The 18699-nt window shown below is 41.8% G+C and overlaps 2 protein-coding genes across 4 annotated transcripts; one reads left to right on the top strand and one right to left on the bottom strand.

Moving 5' to 3' along the window:
* Positions 1-533: 533 nt before the first annotated feature.
* Positions 534-13458, bottom strand: dhx57 (DExH-box helicase 57). Of its 3 annotated transcripts, none has more exons than XM_023952324.1 (25): positions 13370-13458; positions 12824-12860; positions 12545-12731; positions 12201-12473; positions 11928-12128; positions 9488-10344; positions 9239-9414; positions 9026-9147; positions 8045-8240; positions 7096-7220; positions 6871-7004; positions 6730-6784; positions 6551-6660; positions 5016-5132; positions 4833-4929; positions 4570-4743; positions 3796-3996; positions 3389-3665; positions 3221-3316; positions 3067-3150; positions 2859-2996; positions 2616-2690; positions 1975-2109; positions 1705-1905; positions 534-1340 (listed from the first exon to the last, which is right to left on the bottom strand). In XM_023952324.1, the coding sequence occupies exons 3-25, from the start codon at positions 12721-12723 to the stop codon at positions 1197-1199; spliced, it is 4167 nt and encodes a 1388-aa protein (XP_023808092.1). In that variant the 5' UTR covers positions 12724-12731; positions 12824-12860; positions 13370-13458; the 3' UTR covers positions 534-1196. The 3 variants fall into 3 exon arrangements, with proteins under 3 accessions (XP_023808092.1, XP_011489228.1, XP_023808091.1); XM_011490926.3 differs by having other exon boundaries at positions 6446-6660; XM_023952323.1 differs by lacking the exon at positions 13370-13458 and having other exon boundaries at positions 6446-6660; positions 12824-12948.
* Positions 13459-13628: 170 nt separating this feature from the next.
* On the top strand, positions 13629-17138 carry morn2 (MORN repeat containing 2). Its single transcript, XM_004082898.4, has 6 exons — positions 13629-13853; positions 13939-13971; positions 14227-14277; positions 14499-14605; positions 14702-14838; positions 15875-17138. The coding sequence occupies exons 1-6, from the start codon at positions 13847-13849 to the stop codon at positions 15990-15992; spliced, it is 453 nt and encodes a 150-aa protein (XP_004082946.1). The 5' UTR covers positions 13629-13846; the 3' UTR covers positions 15993-17138.
* Positions 17139-18699: the final 1561 nt, after the last annotated feature.

Here is an 18699-nt window from a genome sequence, read left to right on the forward strand (position 1 = left end):
TGAGATTGTGTGCTGTTGAGTTTCACAATAATGTTCAGTCTTATCGTGAGGAAATAAAAGCATTTTTGTGAAATGATGGAAGAAAATGTTGTATTTCTTAACTTCAGACAATGGAAACAATCATCTCCAGTTTTAAATATGGAGCTTATTTGATTCAAAAATTTTAATTTTTACAATTTTTTATGCAATAAAATGTGCCTAAACTCCATAAATTCCAGCTTCATGACATTTTGTGTACACATCTTAGTTAATTTACCTGAAAGTTTCTTAACCCTTGTGCTATCCTAGGCACTTTGACATTAGGAGTTGGGTCATCTAGACCCACTAGACAGTGCTCTGAACCTTTTGTCTTCAATGATTTGTGATCTTCACTGGTGGTCGTGGTCGGGGTAACACATCAATGGTCATCTTGACTCCATAGGATAGCACAAAGGTTCAAGAGTTCTTTTTTAGATGGAAAATTTGGAATGATCATTTTTGCATTCAGAATAGGCATAAATCATTTTTTTAATTTATTTAAAAACAAATCTTAATTCAGTCAGAATGTTTATTCTAAAGGGTAAAGCCAATGACATCTCCATGTTTTTAGTCCAAGAATTTAAAACCAGGAACGTTCAGTTTACACTTTCATTTGTCTTTTTTTTTTAACATGAAATCATTTTTTTGTCGTTGACATCTTCCAAAGGTCTTTGGCGTCTCCCGTCCCAATTTCAGAAGCCCTTGCGTTCACATAGTGAAGACGTGGTTATGACATCACTTTAACATTAAAGTACATCCAGCAAATGTAAACCAGACAAGTGAATTCCATGCAGAATCCTGGATCTGCGTCATGCGTTACATCTAAGGAAGAACCAGTCGTAGTTAAAGAGATCCAATATGGACCCAAGAAACTCCACGGTTGTGAATGTGACACAACCTGAAATTAAAAAGAACAAACACACACGATACGTGCACAAAATGTGCGAATCACAGCCCAGACAATGATCCTCCACTTGCATTTCAGAAAGACTTGATCATCTGCATAGAACTTCAAAGGCAACCTTTCAGAATAAAGCGTCGTATGCAGCAAAGAACTAAGTCATGCATGTGGTCAAGTTTCACACAATTAGCCTGGAAACATTTTTAAAAAATCCAAATGTGAATCATGATGGGGACACAGGTGTAGCACTGATGGGGGGGCGGTTTGTGCGGCAGAGCTATTGGGTGCTGATGAGGTGGACGATCATGTGGATGATGCGAGAGCCGCGTGGACAGCTGCACAGGTCCATGCTGGGGTTCTTGATTTTGTCCTCCAGGAGTCTGTCCAGCTCCCAGCGCAGCTCCTTCATCAGCTCAGCCACCTGGCACAAAAAAATCAGAAAGTCCGTTTGAAACTTCTTTGGGATTTTTTCTAGTTTTTCCATCCGTGGGTCACAATGACCCCCCCCCCAAAAGTATTTTTATACCATGTAAGTACAGGTTTGATGATGTCCTCTTTATATTTTAGTAGTCTTTATGGTGTCCTTATTATTACAAAATAAAAGCGTTACTTAAAGTTTAAAAGTAAAATATGTGGCTGATTATAGAATTACAAAAGCTAGATACAGAATTCTTTTTTTGAGTGTATAATGTAAAGAAACCAGATGACTAAAATACTTCTACTCTTTTTACTACAATGATTGGGTCATTTTGACCCAATCTAAGAGATGCGTTTTGTTTTGGAACCTGATGAGACGCAGCAGCAAACTGGATCCATCCATCATCCAGGGAGATGACAAACTCTCCGCGCCGCAGCTCCACGTCCATCTGGCCTCCTCCGAGCAGCACCAGCGGGTACACGGACACCATGCTGCAGTCTCTGATGAAGACGCGGCTCGTCTTCACCTTCTCGTGGTACACCAGGTAGGGGCTGTCATAGTGACGCACCTGAAGAGGAGAACCCATTAGCTCTTCTTTGTTATTCTTCAGTTTGCATTGATTCTTGGTTCATCTCACCGTATAGTTGACGGAGGAGGGGTGAACGTTGACGTATCCGTCTTTCTTGGTGGCGAAGCGCAGCTCGTTGGCTTTTGGATGCATCTTCATGGCTCCTGTGCTCGTCATCTTGAAGTTTCCCTGAGGAGCTCGGACCTGGAGCCAAAGCAGATTCCCTTTCCTTAAAATCCCACTCCAATCTTCTTTAGCTCATTTATAAAAGTGTATGCCAGTTTTTACCCAAAATCGTAAAATCTGCGTTGTTTTCTAGGACATCCTTTCCAGGGTGTTCTAAAAAAATTTGCCTCCGAGTTGCAGGCGAGACTGTTGGCGCCACCCCCGCTACCGAGAGCTCTCTGTTTACACTCTCTCCCACTATCTTACACCCCTAACCCAACATTACAGCAAAAATGGCGAGCAATATTGCGAGCTATCCAACCGTGCAAGTTTAGAGCCAGGCAAGGAAAATTAAGACATACATGGATCTAATTGGGTCATTTTGACCCGTCCAAGAGATATGTTTTCAACTCTTTTCTTTTTTTCACCTGATGGAATGCAGCAATTTCCATTTCCATTTTTAATGCTACAGGAACATATTAAACCACCATTTTCATTGGAGGGGGTCTTTAAAGGCTGTTCAGACGGAGTGACTAGACACCCACCTGGACCACGTTGGGGTAGAGGGCGGCACACAGCATGGCGGACATGAGGCGGATGTTTTCAGAGTTGAGGTTTGCCTGTGAAAAGAAAACGCTTAACTGTGAGGCTGAAGTGTGTAACCAGTAACAATCTGGTGTGATGTGTTACGTAGGAGGTGCAGTGGTATCACACACAAGCTGGCTTTAGCCATTCATGCTGCCACTTGGTCTAATCAGAAGAAAAAAAAGAGTGTTTATGTGCGTCACCTCAGATCCGGTGGCTTCCAAAACCCCGTCGGCGCCCTGTGAGGACATGCGCTCGATGACCCTCGCCCTCAGGCCCTCCTTGATGAAGCCGATGTCAGACAGCAGCTCGGCAAACTGCCTCTTCAGGCTGGCGATCTCCTGCAAAAGTCGAACTGTTGAGTCGCACATGTCTAGCAGATTCCATCAGCAAAAAAAAAAGCTCCCCAACCTGTAAAACACGCCATGACAGGAAGTTCTCCCGGCAGTACAGGAAGCCAGCTTTGTTACTGTTCTTAGCCGCGCCGCGCCATCCCTGTGAGACAGAAGATGCATAACATGGAAATGTGGATCCAAGAGGTTTTAACTAAGGTTAAGGTACGTACGTTATAAGCCTGCAACAACGCCAGATGGTCACTATTAGCCACCGCAAAGGCTAGCTTCTTCTCATTCGCTTCCTCGCGCTTATCCCACGGCGACACCTGAAAGAAAAATCCTGTCGTTTGTTGCACGCTGTAGAAAACGAGCGCAGAAATCAGCTTTCGGCTTCTTACAAATGGCGACTTGAAGGCCAGGCTGGCGGCGATTGTGAGCGCTGGGTCCAGGCAGCGGAAAATGGCGCCGAACAGCATGAGTTTTCCGATGCGCACGTCAACAGGCAGGCAGGCCAGGTGGTAACCCAGCGGGGTTAGCATCTCCTCGGTGGTCAGAGCGCCCAGGTCCTGCAGGCGGAGCCTCGCCGCGTCCAGACTCTCTGCAGCGGGGGGCTCGATGAGCCGAGAGAAGACGGACTCCAAGAGCTGGTCAGCAAACAGGTCCAGGACTTTAACTCTGCAAGACGCAACGTTTTACAATCAAAAAGCCCCTTTTCCATTTCAAAATAAAAGCCAGCCTTTTTTTGTGGCTGGCACCAACAAGAATTCTACTTGACAGAAAGCAAAGAGCGGACAGATGGATCTACCGCAGGCAGAGTTGCTCCAGAGGAACTCTCTGTATCTCGGGCAGCTGCTGCTCTGCCAGCAGGTGTCGGAAGCAGTGACTGGTAAAAAGGTGGAAGCAGACGCCCGAGGCCACGCGACCCGCTCGGCCCTTCCTCTGCAGCGCGTTGGCCCGGGAAACCCACGTGTCCTCCAAGCTCTCCATGCTTTTGGCCGCGTCGTACCTTAAAAATGACAAGATCGGTTCATCTAAACGAGAGATCTGCAACCTTCAACACTTAGAGAGACACCATTGAGCACAACCCAGGAGCCACAGTTACCCTTTAGAAAAACAAAACACTGATTTGTATTTCTGTTTTTGTTACTTCTATGATAAATATAAGTTAAATACTGTTTTTTTAATAAATAAACCATAAAGAGAATTTTTTTTTTTTTTTTCAAATAATGAAACAGTTGATAACGTTTGACAGAAATAAGACACCCTGTGTCACATAGGATCATCTCAAAGCAGCAAATGTACTAGCAGGTAGTGTGATGTCAGCAGTGATTTAAAAAAATAAAACTGTTTATTTTAACGTTTATTGTAAATCTCTGCCTGAAAATCCTAAATCTTATAAACTAAAATGAAATAAGATCTAATTAATTAAGTGAAGCTTACCGTATATTTTTCACCATAAAGTGCAGTTAAATGTTTTACTTATTTTAACGTTACTTTTCAAAAAAGAATTTTTTTTACTTTAGTTAAAGAGCCACAACAGTCCCTGGTCTCACCAGTGGAGGAAACAATGATCAGGTACCTCTTCTCCTTCATCTTGCCAGAGTCGATGACATACACCACGTCGTCGATGGTTACAGACGTCTCAGCGATGTTTGTGGAGATGATGATTTTTGTGACGCCCTCGGGAGGTCGGCTGAAAACGGCTTGCTGCTCGTCGTTGGACAAGGTCGAGTGGAGGGGATACACCACACATCTGAAGTGGGTTTGACAAACAGTCAACCTCTGACAAACATTTGTCTTCCTCATTAGACGAGATGTAAAAATAAATGAAATCCCACAGACCTGGAGGCCCCCCTGTTGTTGAACATTCTGTTGGACTGCAGCTGCTCGTAGAGCATCTTGATCTCAGCGAGGCCTGGCAGAAACACCAGCACTGCACCTGTAAACACACATCTCTACAGTAAAGCGAGTGCAGCTGTTAAGGCATTTATTTTGAAAGCCTGAGGACAAGTTTGGGATTCTTGCCTGGCGGGTAGTTGTGTTTTCCATCTACTATCCACTCCAGCAGGCTCTCCACTAGATCCATGTTGATCTTATCCAGGTCCATAGCAGCTATAGTCTTAAGAACAGACTTTTTGGTATCTATAGAGGTAAAGAGATTATTACCAAGCATCAACAGTGTTTGAACCCAGAGGCTTATCTGAATCTACAATTTTACATAACCTGGCTCCACCCTACATTTCTGATCTTCTTCACATTTCCTTTCCCTCCTGATCTCTCCGCTCCACTTCCTCTCTCCAACTCCATGTCCCACCTGCCCGTCTCACCACCATGGGGGGCAGAGCTTTCAGTCCCTCCGTCCCCCCAGCTATGAAATTCTCTTCCTCCAGATCTACGCAATACCGACTCGCTGCCACTGTTCAAATCCAAACTCAGGACTCATCTCTTCAAACAATCATACTGTTCATCCGTTCAGTTAACACAACCTCATTTGTCTGTTTTTCTATCCTGTTCTTTATGTTTTACTCTGATAATTTCTTATTGACGTTTTATTCTGTTTTTCTTATTTTTAACCTTGTACAGCGACCTTGGGTGACCTGAAAGGCGCTTGAAATAAAATGTATTATTATTGTTATTAATTCTAAAATCCAGAGACCTGGAAATTTCCCAAATATCTCTGGGAAAAACCTGTGTGCGTCGATGCTCAATAGATTGGTGAAATATAGACCACAATGCAATGCATTTGAATGATTTTTCATGTAAAAAAAAAGTATTTAAATTCATTTTTTATAAACCATCCAGTTTTTCAGCATCAGAACAAAGTGGATTCAGAAGGTTACTCCGGATTCACGCAGTGTTGGATGATTTGTTGTTTTTTGGACGTTCGTGTGTTTTTTCTAAGTCAGCCAGTCAATTTTCCGATCAATCACACGAATGCAGCATTTCTCCAAGTTTCCTTTTTCTCCCCTGAGGGACATCAACCCATTGGTGCCAAAAAGTCACACTTTTGAAATTAAACTCCAAAATCTTCTGTTTAATATATGTATATATATTTTTTGGTCCAGATTCCATGTTCTTTCTTTGTCTTATTAGGTGGATAACCGAAACACTCCAAACATCTGTTCCTGTTCCACCCTTGTGTCAAATTTTAGAACCCTTTGTGGCCGACGAATCAAAAGTTTGCCCATCCCAGATTGTGATAATGAGCAAAATAGTTTAATTCTGTCAAAAAAAAGATTGAATAATTTCTGAAAATATTGACTATTTACTGAATATTGAGACTGTTAAACTATTGTATAGTTTCATGGCTTTCTGAAAAATTTTTAAAATGCATTTATGTTATATTATATTTTGTTTTATTTTTTTACAGAATGGGTTTAGAGAACTGACTCACATGAGACTTGCTAGCTAAGGAAAAGTACTAGAGGGCGTAGAATTGAGACATCTTCATTCACCTTTGTATCGGACTGTGAGCTCTTGCAGGCTGAGCTGCTGGTCTGGAATCGAGTCCTTCACAAAGTCTTTTTTACACAAAGACATGAAATTCCAAACGTCTTCGCCTAAACCATCCACCACGTCCCTCCGCTCTCCTTTAGCGGCTTTCCCGGTCGCAGAAGAGGTATTTTGTTTTCCTGAGCGCATGTAGGGGCTGCCATCTTCGATGACATAGCTGTGAACACGTGTGGATTGTTAGGACTCCTTTCAAGCGCCGTGTGGTTCCTAAAATGTACCTGCTTACCCAGTTTTAGCGATGGCGTCCTCAAGGAAGAACTGGTCAACGGGGAACGTGCGTCCTGCAGGAAGAGATTTCCATTGAATGGATGAGGAAGAGGCTCAGATTGAAGTGAAATAGAAAGGTTTGGATTTGAAGAGGTCCTACCTGGTATGTGCACGGTGGGACAGTCGTAGAAATACTGGGAGAAAAGGTTGGCGTTGAGAGTGGCACTCATGAGAACAATCTTCAGATCCGGACGTTTTGTGATCAAGTCCTTAAGCACCAACAGCAGGAAATCGCTGCGAGGGAAATTAAAAAAAAAGCAGAAGTGAATGTTTGTGCAGAACGGAACAAATGACGGGCTGCCGCGATGTGAAAGCGCCCGCTCACCTCTCCTCCGTTCGCTCGTGCACCTCATCCACGATGACGTGCGAGACCCCCTTGAGGTCGGCGTCGCCCTCCAGTCTTCTCAGCAGCAGGCCGGCGGTGCAGTACAGCAGCCTGGTGGCCGACGACTGTTGGAGGAAAGCTTTGCTCAGAGGCACCGAACTCTTTCCAAAACACGCCATGTTTGAATTCCCCACTGCTTGGTGTACCATGTTGGCCATTTTTGGAAGGGTGTCTAAATCTACAATTCCAAAATCTGAGGCCCTGGAAATTTCCCAGAAGTCTCTGCGATAAACTAGAGTACACTGATGCCCACTAGATTAGCAGATAGAGACCATAATTGGGTTTGAACGATTAATCATTTGAAAATAATGTATTTAAATAAATGTTTTAATAAATCATCTACGTTTTAATCATCACAACACAGTGTTAACACATCACAATACATTGTTTTCATAAAATGTTTATATTAATGAGGTTTTTACTTTGGCATATGGGTGACGTTAAATAGTAGTGAACATTTGTTCAAATTATGTTAAAATCCAGAGCACCATATAGTCCTTTAGGGGTTAGGGAGGGAATTCAGACATTCCCAAAGTGATTTTGAAAATCGCAAAATAATAAGTCCACCACTAAAAATGACAAAAGATTACTTCAAAAGTCTAAAATATGGTGCCTATGGTGGATGTAGCCGAACAGATTTGTTGATAAATTCCTGCATTTTCTGGGTTACTGGAAAAAGGAGGATTATCTTATTAAACAGACAGAAAATACGTTGCTCTATTTTATTTATATTTGATACTGGAGCTTTAACTTTAGAGAAAAGAGCCATTAGTTGATATGCAACACTTATGAAACGCCGCTTTTCTGATCGCATAAATGGACCAAGAGTTACGATAACCACCGATCTCCAGTGTTAAAGGGTTAATGAACCGCTGGCGTGTTTCAGCACCTTGACGCTCTCCAGTCGGATCTGGTATCCCACCGAGAGGCCGAGGCTCTCGGCGCGCTCCTGTGCGACTCTCTGAGCCACAGTGATGGCGGAAATGCGCCGCGGCTGAGTGCAGACGATGTTTGCCACCCGCTCTGCTGAGCCTTCTAAAGAGGCGTCCAGGATGAACTGAGGAATCTGGGTGGTCTTTCCACACCTGAAAGGCAGACAATCATTTGTTTATTTCAACATGCAATGTTTCAGCAGTAAAAAAACAAACAAAAAAAACAACGGAGAAGGTCAGTAAAAATACATGAATACATAAAATCTATTAAAGACTTCAGTTTATAAATTGATTAGAAAATGAACCAAAGAACATATTCTAATCATAATATTTGCATTTATACACACAGTTTACACATAACACACCTTTAATATTATCAGAGTTTGAATATTTGCTGAAAGGGATTGGGAAGACACTAATTTATATAATACCACCTCTATTGTGTTTTACTTTTGCGGCATTAGCTTTCCCTGTTCCTCGCAGATTTTTTACCCAAATACTGAGAACATTTAAGACACGAATCATTGGCTAATAACTACATTAGGAATGTTGGGGGGAGGATAACAAAAAAGAAAACTTAGTTGCCGAGGAAATTCAAACATGTACTTTTGCTTATTCTTCTAAAAATAATAGATCTGTTCGTCACCCAGAGGCAACCAAAAAAAAAAGAAGGCTGATCTGGAGATAAAATCAATAGAAAAGCTGCCGTTTTTGGAAAAAAGCAGGCAGTGAGAACAGATCGGGCAGGCACCACCTATGGGCCATTTCACACCGCTCGCAGCTTTAATCTCAACATGACATAAAATCTCAATCTCTGAAGCTCCAGTGCAAGATTATCGGGTGTTTAGATCTTTTGTTTATTTACTTAAAACATTTGTTCCTTTTGAATTTTTTCTCCTACTCAAAACTTCAAAACAACCTCTCTTGAATTCACCTACCCAGTCATCCCACTGACCACCAGCACCTGGCTCCTGTTCAACTCCTCCAGGATGTTGTCCCTTTCCTGCCACGCTGGCAGGTTCTTTCTGTGCTCCAGCATCGCCTTGAAGCGCCTGGAAGACTGACCAACACATTTATTCTAACCTCATACTCCTCTGGCTAGATGGAGATGAAGGTGAGCCCCACCGTGGGCTCGTTTCGTTCCCCTCCACCTGTTTTCTGCGGAAATCTCGCTGCAGCTTGCCGTTTTCTGCCAGCAGGTTGTCGATCTTCTGATTGTGCTTGTTTGCCATCTTCTTCCTCAGGTTGACGTAACTCTCTGTCTCGACCGGAACAGCCTCAACCACCACATCCTCGTCCTCTTCCTCCTCCTCCTCGATCTCCCCCTCTAGAAACAAAGGAGGCGACGCATATAGAGCCCTGCAATCCAACATGATCGTTCTAATGTGTGGAGGACTCACGGTCTGCAGGTCTCTGGGTGTTGGCGGACCTCCGGCTGCTCACGCCACCGCTGCTGCATTCCTCTGAGGCGCCACTCCTACTTTTTACGGTCGTGAGAGAAGGTGGCGGTGGGACCACCACGGGCGGCGGCGTGCTGTACTTGTGATGAGTTGCGGCCAACAGTTTCTTCATCCAGGTCTCGTCCTCGCACAAGGTTATGAGAGAGTAAACGACGGGTTCGCTGTTCTTGGCTACAGCTAGCGCCTCCTCGTACAATCTCTCCGTGACGCAGAGTCTGCCGGCGGCTCCAACAGACTCGTCGTTGGTGCTGAAGGCCACGATCGGAGCCTGATGGGGGTACCGGTTCCCTTTGGGAAAGCGGATTTCTAGCTCATATTCAGGAGGGGAATAGCTGCTGAAGCCAGGGTGACTGGGGCCCTTGAAGTCTGAAGAATCGGACAAAGACTTCTCGTTTTTCGGGAGATCGTGTCTGAACTTGCACCTGTCCCCAAAGTGGCACCCTTGGTTCTTTAAGAAGAACCTGCACACCTTTCGTTTGTCAACAGTTTTTTCGGACTTCCCTTCGTTCTTCGCAGCACGGTCCGACAAGAAGGGAAGATCCAGGCTGACGGACCAGACCGTGTTGGCAATGCGCTCAGTAAATCGTTCGCCGTAGATGGCGGATAAGACCAGGGCTTCGTCCTGCCTCTGGCTCAAGCACTCGTCCATCGGCAGACCCTGCAGACCGTCGGGAAACACCACCTCCTGCCCAAAGCGTTCACTGAAAACCTGGAGAAGGAGCTGTTCTAAAGTCGCACCAAATTCTCCGCTCCCAGACTCTAGTGCCCGTTTGCTACGCTCCCTATCGAAGCCATACCTGCAAAGAGGAGGAAAAAAAAAGTCAAGTTATGCGTTTTCTTGGAAGTCAACATTTAAAGTTTGTCAGAAACAGATTAAATTTTTTAATAAAAGCTGCCCCCTTTTGACCCGCCCTCACTGGCTTACCGGCTGCTACACATTCCTCACTAACCCCCTCTGCCCCTTCCACCTTGGTCAAAGCTACACACGATAAATTCATTTAAAATGCTCTTTCCAAAATGGCGGCTTTTCTAATGGTTTTGTCTCCATAGCAACCAGGTCTTTGTAATGTTTTTAGAAGAATGGCCAGAAGTTATCGTTTAAATTTCCTAGGCAACTGAGGTTTTTTTGTTAACTATGTTCCTAAGTTGGTTCTAATGCATGTTATTACAACGTGGTACGGCAGCTGCACCATGGCAGACAGGGAGAGACTGCAGAGGGTAGTCAAAGCAGCTCAGAGGATCATCGGCTCCCCCCTCCCCTCCCTGTCGGACATCTACTTCTCCCGCTGTCTTAGCAGAGCTGGGAAGATCATAAAAGACAGTTCCCACCCTGTTTGACCTGTTGCCCTCAGGAAGGCGCTACAGGTGCATCAGATCAAGGACAAACCGCCTTGAAAACCATTTTTTCCCCAAAGCCATAACCATCCCGAACTCATCATGTCAACACCATTTCATTATGTGCAATATAATCTCATCAAGTGCAATATACCTCTGCCATCATGGGCATAGCTGTTTTTTGTTTCAACTACCTCTCTGTGGAAATTTTCTATTGTACATTTTGTACTTTGTAAATTGTGCTCTTCATTTTTGTGAAATTATTGTATTATTCTACTATTTTTGTGAGATTACTTTTCTCATGCATGTTTGCACTGAATAGTGAGCGGCTTTTCATTTCACTGTATGCGCGCGTGATGCGAATTGTACATGTGTATAGTGACAATAAAGGCATTCTATTCTATTCTATTCTATTTATTTTTTTTAAATTTATGTTTCGAATTTTTACAACAGGGGAACTGCAAACTCGCCACACTAATGCCGTTCAAAATCCATTATTTTTTGAAAGTACTAAAAGTGATTCTTTTTTTTTCCTGTGGGAAATTCAAGACGGGGGCCTCTTCCCGAGGTCGAAGGTCAACAAAGCTTTGGTTGTGTATCTGTACAGTATGTGAATGAAATTTGGTGATGAACGCTCAAAAGTTTTCTTTTCTCAAATTATGCGAAAATCGCAGAATTTTACAATTTGCCACAAAAAGCTGTGGGTCCTGTGGCCATCCCATAATAATTTCGAAACTTCCTTTGGATATCCCCGACATGCAATTTTTTTTTTCATTGATATTGACTTTTTCTTTTTAGCCTCATAAGAGATTTTGGCACAATTCCTTTTTTTGATGGTTTTGCCCGCTGTGATGTCATCATTTTTTGTTTCTTTTTTGGTCGCTTACTATCAAATTCATTTTTACTGGCTGCCTGTACATTTTAAGTTTTTGAGTATATGGCGGGGCAGAATTCTCGCTCAAACGCACATTAAGAAAGAAGAGTTGCAAAAACCTCATGATTGCTGCCGTTAAATAATTAAAATATAAGATAATAGGAAATTCACCTGCAAAGTTTTCCAATAGCAAATAAGGAGATAACGGGTTCAGAGGCCGGTTGGTCTTCGTCAGACTCCAAATCATAAATGGGACTCTCTGCTTTCTCCACGGGCTCATCATTTGTGGCCCAAAACTGGCCTTCCTCGCGGTGATCCAACTCATCCAATTCCTCTTCTTCCTCCGCTCCGGAAAAATCTGAGGCAGAGTCACTAAAGCAGACAGCCATTTTAGTCTATTACAAATACCAAGGAACGGCTCCGCCTGCAGAAACATGGACTCACTCAGAGGGCTCGTCGAAATCCTGCGTCTGCAGCTCCCGCAGCATCTTCTTCAGATGTTCTTGGTTCTCGTTGGTCATGAAGATTCTCTGTATAGGCGTGCTGCTCGCGTCTGACTTGAAACCATCTGCTTTGGGTTTCAAAGAAACACTGCTGCTCACCAAGGACCTGGGGAGAGGCTTCCAGCTGCTTTGTGAATCTCGTCCGCTGTCTCGATTGGGACCTCCCCTTCCTCGCCCCTTCTCTTTGCCTCCTCTTCCACGTCCTCTACCCGGTCTGTTGAATAAAAAAACAACTATGAAGAAAACCAAAATACCTGTATGACTCTCTTTGCTGTGACTTTCTACCTGCTGGGGCGAGGAGGTCCAAAATCCAGGCTGAAATCGTCATCATCATCCAAAAAACCTGCTCCTCCTTTCCGACCTCCACCTCCTCCACCGCCGCCTCCTCCTCCTCCACCTCCTTTTGGTTTGTTAAATCGCCCCCCTCCTCTGTTTGGCTTCCCACCTCTTCTCTTCGCACTCATCCTTCAGGCTAGAAGCAAACAAGCAATGTTGGCGAGCGTAAAAAACGGATTTCTGAAAATACACAGCACTCCCACGGAGATATAGGGATGCGCTACCCACCTTCAATCAGCCTCCTTCCTCTAAGACCACAACCAATCTGTAGAAACACGAGAAATTCATCAGAAGAATGAAAGCTGCAGCTGAAAAAACACATTTTATGTGCTCAAAACACCCAAAAGAGCAGCGGCTGTAAACCTTGTCAGAGCGGGCAGTTCCTGTACAACATATCCTACAGGCTGGGGGCACGAGGCAGTTCAAGCGCGTGCAAACAGACAGAGATGGTGGCAGGCATCATTATGCAACCAAACTACACACTGACACCACCCGCCAGGGCGACAGCCACTTGGTACTGGGGCCATTCAGATATTTTTAGCACAGCGCAGTGTTCTGGTTTGGACAAGGAAAGCTAGTTCCCTTAGGTGTACAGAGCTAGCTAACATGCTAACAACTAGCAAGCTGCCTAAACTAACTTTAACAAAAACGTCCAAACAAGTAAAGTCAACATTTCCGTCGGCTTAAAACCGTCTTTAAAGATTGCTACACACAAAAGACGAAAACAAATTCCAATATATAACGAATAAAGTTAACTAACAGGTATGAACTCACCTCAATTACTGCTTTACCCACCGGCAGCTTACATCTCTCTCATTGGTCGAAATTTAGAGTTCAAAGTTTCTTTTCCGGTAAAAATTTGCACAAGTGTACTTTTATTTATTTGTTTGATTATTTTTATTTATTTACCATGAGGGGGGAAATTAACGAAAACGCGTAACTACTGATACAATTTTGGAAAACTGGTTGAGATAAATCCACGTTTTTAAAGTTGGGGTAACCATGACAACTGCGCGTGGCATTGGGTTACCATAACAACCCAGAATGCACCACCTGGAGTTAGAAATCGTCTGTTTTGGTGGTGTTTAGGAGCTGTCGGCCGATTTAAACAACATTTTCTACGTTTTTACTGTGTGTGTGTGTTTGGCTTTTTTACTTCCCCCGCGTCCATTCACAAACTAAAAGTTGTCCAGTAAACAACGTCTGTCGTCGTTTCTGCCTCCATCTGGCTCCACGGGAAAGCTGTCACGGATGACTGGTGGGGTGTGATCGAGTAGCTCCGATTAGCTTGCACAGTCGAATTTATCTGCATCAGTCTGATAAGTGTGTGTTAATGATTTCAGACACACACGATGAAGAAAATCTGGAAAATGAAGGTAAGAACGCCCACTTCTGTGAAGATGTACATTAATGGACCCATCCATCGATTCCATCCATCCATTCTTACATTTATCCATCCATCCATCCATTTATTTTCTCAACCAGCCGTATCCCTTGCCGAGTCACAGGGCTGCTGGAGCCTATCCCAGCCACTGTAGGGCGAAGGTGGGGTTTACCCTGAACAGGTCGCCAGTCTGTTGCAAGCCACATTAATGGACCCGTTTAACACTTTTACTGATGTTTATTTGCAGGAGATGGGCTTACAACTGTTGCATACTTTTTCCCAAATGGTGACAGATATGGTGAGTTACAAAGAAAATGTACAAAAATGAAACAAGAGACTTATTAGAAGAATAATGCAAAAAAAAAAAAAGCCATAAAATGCTAAGAAGTTACAAAAATAAACTTAGCTTAGAAGATGCATTTTGTCTTGATCTAAAAAAAGAGGAAAAATTGGTTAAAAATATGATATGATAAAATGCACTGTCAGTTAAAATATCTGTTTGACGAAACGCTCTTACAGAAGGGGACTGCAGCGGATCCGATTCAGACGGACTGGTGAGGAGCGGCATTGGAAAGCACACTTCAGCTAATGGCCTCACTTACGTCGGAGAGTGGTGCAAGGACAAGGTGCGTCTTTGCAGCGTGTGATCCCGCCTATAAATGGCTGCAAACAGAATGACCTTGCAGTGGCAGCTGGCGATGATGAATGCTGCTCTTTTGCAGATGCATGGCAGAGGGAGCCTGCAGTATCCCTCTGGAGCTCGATATGAGGGAGAAGTCAAAGGCAACATGTACCACGGCGCAGGAACATACACCTTCTCTGATGGTTCTGTGTATAAGGGTCATTTTCATGAGAATAGGTATTCTGTTTTCTTCAAAATGACTTCATTCCGTCCTGAAGTTAGATGATGCATAGTCTTCTAAAAAGAATTACAGTTGAAAAGATGTGATAAATAAATCAAATTAATTTACTATATATAAGCTAAATGATCTTAATAGTTAAAGAATGCTAAATATTGCCTGTGAACACTGTCGAGCTAAACGTTAACTTAGCTGCCAAAATTATTGACTCAGGTTAAATAAAAAAGGTTTAGAAAACTAAATTATTTGCTAAAACTGGCAAACTTCTAAATATCACATTACGGTAACACAAAAAAGTTAAATAAATAAAACAAAATAAGGCTACATTAACTGTAAAGACCGCCAAGATAAAAGTTAAATTAGTGAAGAGAAGACTCACAATCTGTAGTAAAAATATACGTTATAATTAATAAAAGATGTATAATGTAAACATCAACTGTGTTTCTATTACACATATGCACAAAACTTTATCGAAATTCTAATAATGACATTTTTTCCTTTAGATCATAATTATGCGTCAAGTCATTTAAAAACACGGTGACGGATGTGAACAGTACTTAACAGCAAATTTCACATTTCTGCCACGGCACTAGCGCTCATCATCATCTGTCAAAAGAGACGTCTGCATCTTATTCAGGCCATGGAGCGGTTAGCTCCTTTCACGTAGGAGCGAACATGTATAAAGGGATTTTGACAAATCGTAAAGCTGTGGATCCAACTTTTGATGAGCTGTGTGATGCTGTGGGACGTCCTGTGGTGCCCGCTGTGCAGTGCCCAAGGCAGCCAGTGGCATCTGGTTGTTGCTCATGTGACTCATTTAATTCTAAAAAAAAAAAAAAAAAAGTGTTTCCATTGCAGTTTTGTAAAAAAAAAAAACCTCTTCCAAGGGCAAAGACAGTTTTTTTGATAAGTGCGACTTTTCCACCCCCAAATTGTTGTGTTTCCTTTGGACAAATATATTATCACAAACCAACTTGCACATTTTCATAGTCAATGGAAACACAGCTATTATTATACTTTTTTATTTATTTTTAGGTTTATGGGAGTCGGGACCTTTATTGATGCACAAGGACAGGTTTGGACCGGAGAGTTCCACGGCAAAGAAGCACTTGGCCTTAAAATGCAGCCCATTCAGGCAAAAGAGGCAGCTTAAAATCTATATTTCTGACTTTGGGGGATAAAACACCATTTCTATATTTCAGTTGTGGGCTGTTTTGGCGTATTTGTCAAGGCATGTTTGATGCATGACTGGTTAATTTATCTTCATATCCAAAAACACCCCCTAGTTGTATGTTTGCATTACTGTGGGTAAATATCTGTGAAAACGGTGATTCATGTCTGCTGCTTACAGTCATTCTCTCTCAGCTGTCTCTGCATCCTAACGGGTTGCTTTGCTGCAGAGCAGAAAGTGTCGGTTTGCTTAAGCTTCATTTAACACATTAAAAAAAACACGCTGGGCTGACTTTTCAGGCCCCTTGGCCCCATTTTTTCCCCCTCCCTGGGTAACAGAACACTTTCACTTCATTCTCCAAGAGCACGAGTTCAAAACGTTAGACTCTTCCTGCATCTTTTTCCTGCAATGGTCCAAGAAGAGTTATTTTTCTTGCATTTCTCTTACAGTTGAGCTTGAAATTATTCATACTTTTGACCATTGTTAGATATGTAACATTTTGTTCAACACCTCTTGTACATCATTTTCAATTAAACAGTAACTTCCTGGTTAAATGAATGTACTTTAAAGACTCACTCCGAAGAATTGTTAGTGTTTTTCTCATAATGGAGGACACATATAAAGAAAGTTAGCTTACAATTCCATTTCCGAGTATTTCTTTATTCAAATCGCTGTGAATCAGGAGCAAAGAAATGCTTTTGGAAAAAGCTTGTAGGTGTGATGTAAGAGCTACTACTTCAACAGCAAAGCCACATACTACTGCCTGCTCTGCTCCATTCTGATGCACTTGCTGCGTCCCAGCAATACAAAATAAAAGACTTCAGAAACCTGTCTCTTGGATGGGTCAAAATGACCCGGTTAGATCCATGTACGTCTTCGTTTTCCTCATCCAAAGCTGGCATCTGGCTCAATACTGTAAGGCTGGATTGCTCCAATATTGCTCGCCATTTTTGTCGAACAGGTTGGAGTCGTAAGCTAGCGGGAGAGGAAGTAAAGACGGATGACGGGAAGTGGGGGCAGCCTTGAACATTTTAGGGTTTGACTGAAGAGTCAAAAAGGAAGGTAATGTGTGATCAGTTTGATCTTGATTACAAGGACAAGATTCAATAAAAATGTACACCAGTCAAATGTTCACAAGTGTTTATTAATCATCTCTGATATTGTTATTAATCGATCACGCTATCGTATAATGCCTCTATTGATCTGTAATTGCACATACCCCTGCCCTGAATATGTTCAGTACTGAGTATTTACAATAAGGTGAAAGAGTGACTTGTTTTTGCACATTAGCTCTGAAAAGTAATTTACAAGATACGATACAGACACAAGAAACAGAAAGTTTTAATCAAAGGTACAATTTTTAGCTTAAACAAACAAAATAACAAAAAAAAAAACATTGTGTTGTTCCTTTAATTTGGCAGCGATGAAAAAAAAAATGCACAGAAATTTGGCACAATTGACAAAAAACACACTTTTTGTGACAAAACTAGTTTGAAATATTCCGATTTCTTTTGTATTAATTCATAACAGATGTGTTGTGTTTTGTTGTTTTAGCAGCGAGGAAGCTTCCAAATGTTTTGATATTATTAGTTATAACCTGAGCATCAGTGAGGACAAATACTACCTTAATAGTTGAAGACATCACCCCACAATCCTTCGACAGAGATTTTCACAATAAAAGTCCATTAGTGATCGTTTTTGGAGACGTTAAAATAAAAGCAGTCATTTTTACACACAAGTGAAAAGAGTAGAGAGGGTTCTCTGTGCTTTCTCTTCTGCTGGATCTGAGTTTCAGGCAGTCTGACGATGATGATGATGAAGAAACAGGAGAGTCAGCACCATTTAGTGGATGACTGTGTGCTCGGTAGGCCTTTTTTTTGTGCTGATGTCAGGCGGATGGACCCTTTTGACAGAATCCCCACTGCTCTGATGGTCTCCCACCCCAGTAACTCCACAGGAAAGCTGCCTGCCACAATCTTTTGTTGTTGTTTTTTTAAACACCTTTAAGTGTTTTGTGGCGGTAAAAAGTTCACAACTGCATTAAAAAACACACTGAAGTTATTCTATCCAACAGGAAACTAAATTCCAAAGCTACTGTTAAGTTCTTCTTTTATTTATGATCCCCATATCTTATTTTGTGCATTTATTTGAACAAAAACTCAAGCTTTTCCAACAATAATTGGTATAAAGCCAATAAAAAGCCTCTTTAAAAATAAAATAGTTATGAACGTTTAACAACATTATTTTTGTGGAACCATCCAAAACTGAAATTCAATCTGGATGATCACAATTCGGACTTGATCAAGACGTTTGGAACAAACCAAGTGACGTCACTTATTTAAACAACGGTACTCAAATTTTCTTTCTTACCCATAATTTAATCAATTTATGCATAAAATCCATGTATGTGTAAAAATCCTACAGATATATATATATATATAAATAAAACTATGTATATAGTTATATTTTTTTATATATATATAACCATATATATAGTTATATATATAGTTATATATATATATATATATATATATATATATATATATATATATAGTTATATATATAGTTATATATATATATATATATATAGTTATATATATATATATATATATATATATATATATATATATATATATATATAGTTATATATATAGTTATATATATATATATATATATATATATATATATA

The sequence above is a fragment of the Oryzias latipes genome, chromosome 23, assembly GCF_002234675.1.
Source record: "Oryzias latipes chromosome 23, ASM223467v1".
Taxonomy (NCBI): Eukaryota; Metazoa; Chordata; class Actinopteri; order Beloniformes; family Adrianichthyidae; genus Oryzias; species Oryzias latipes.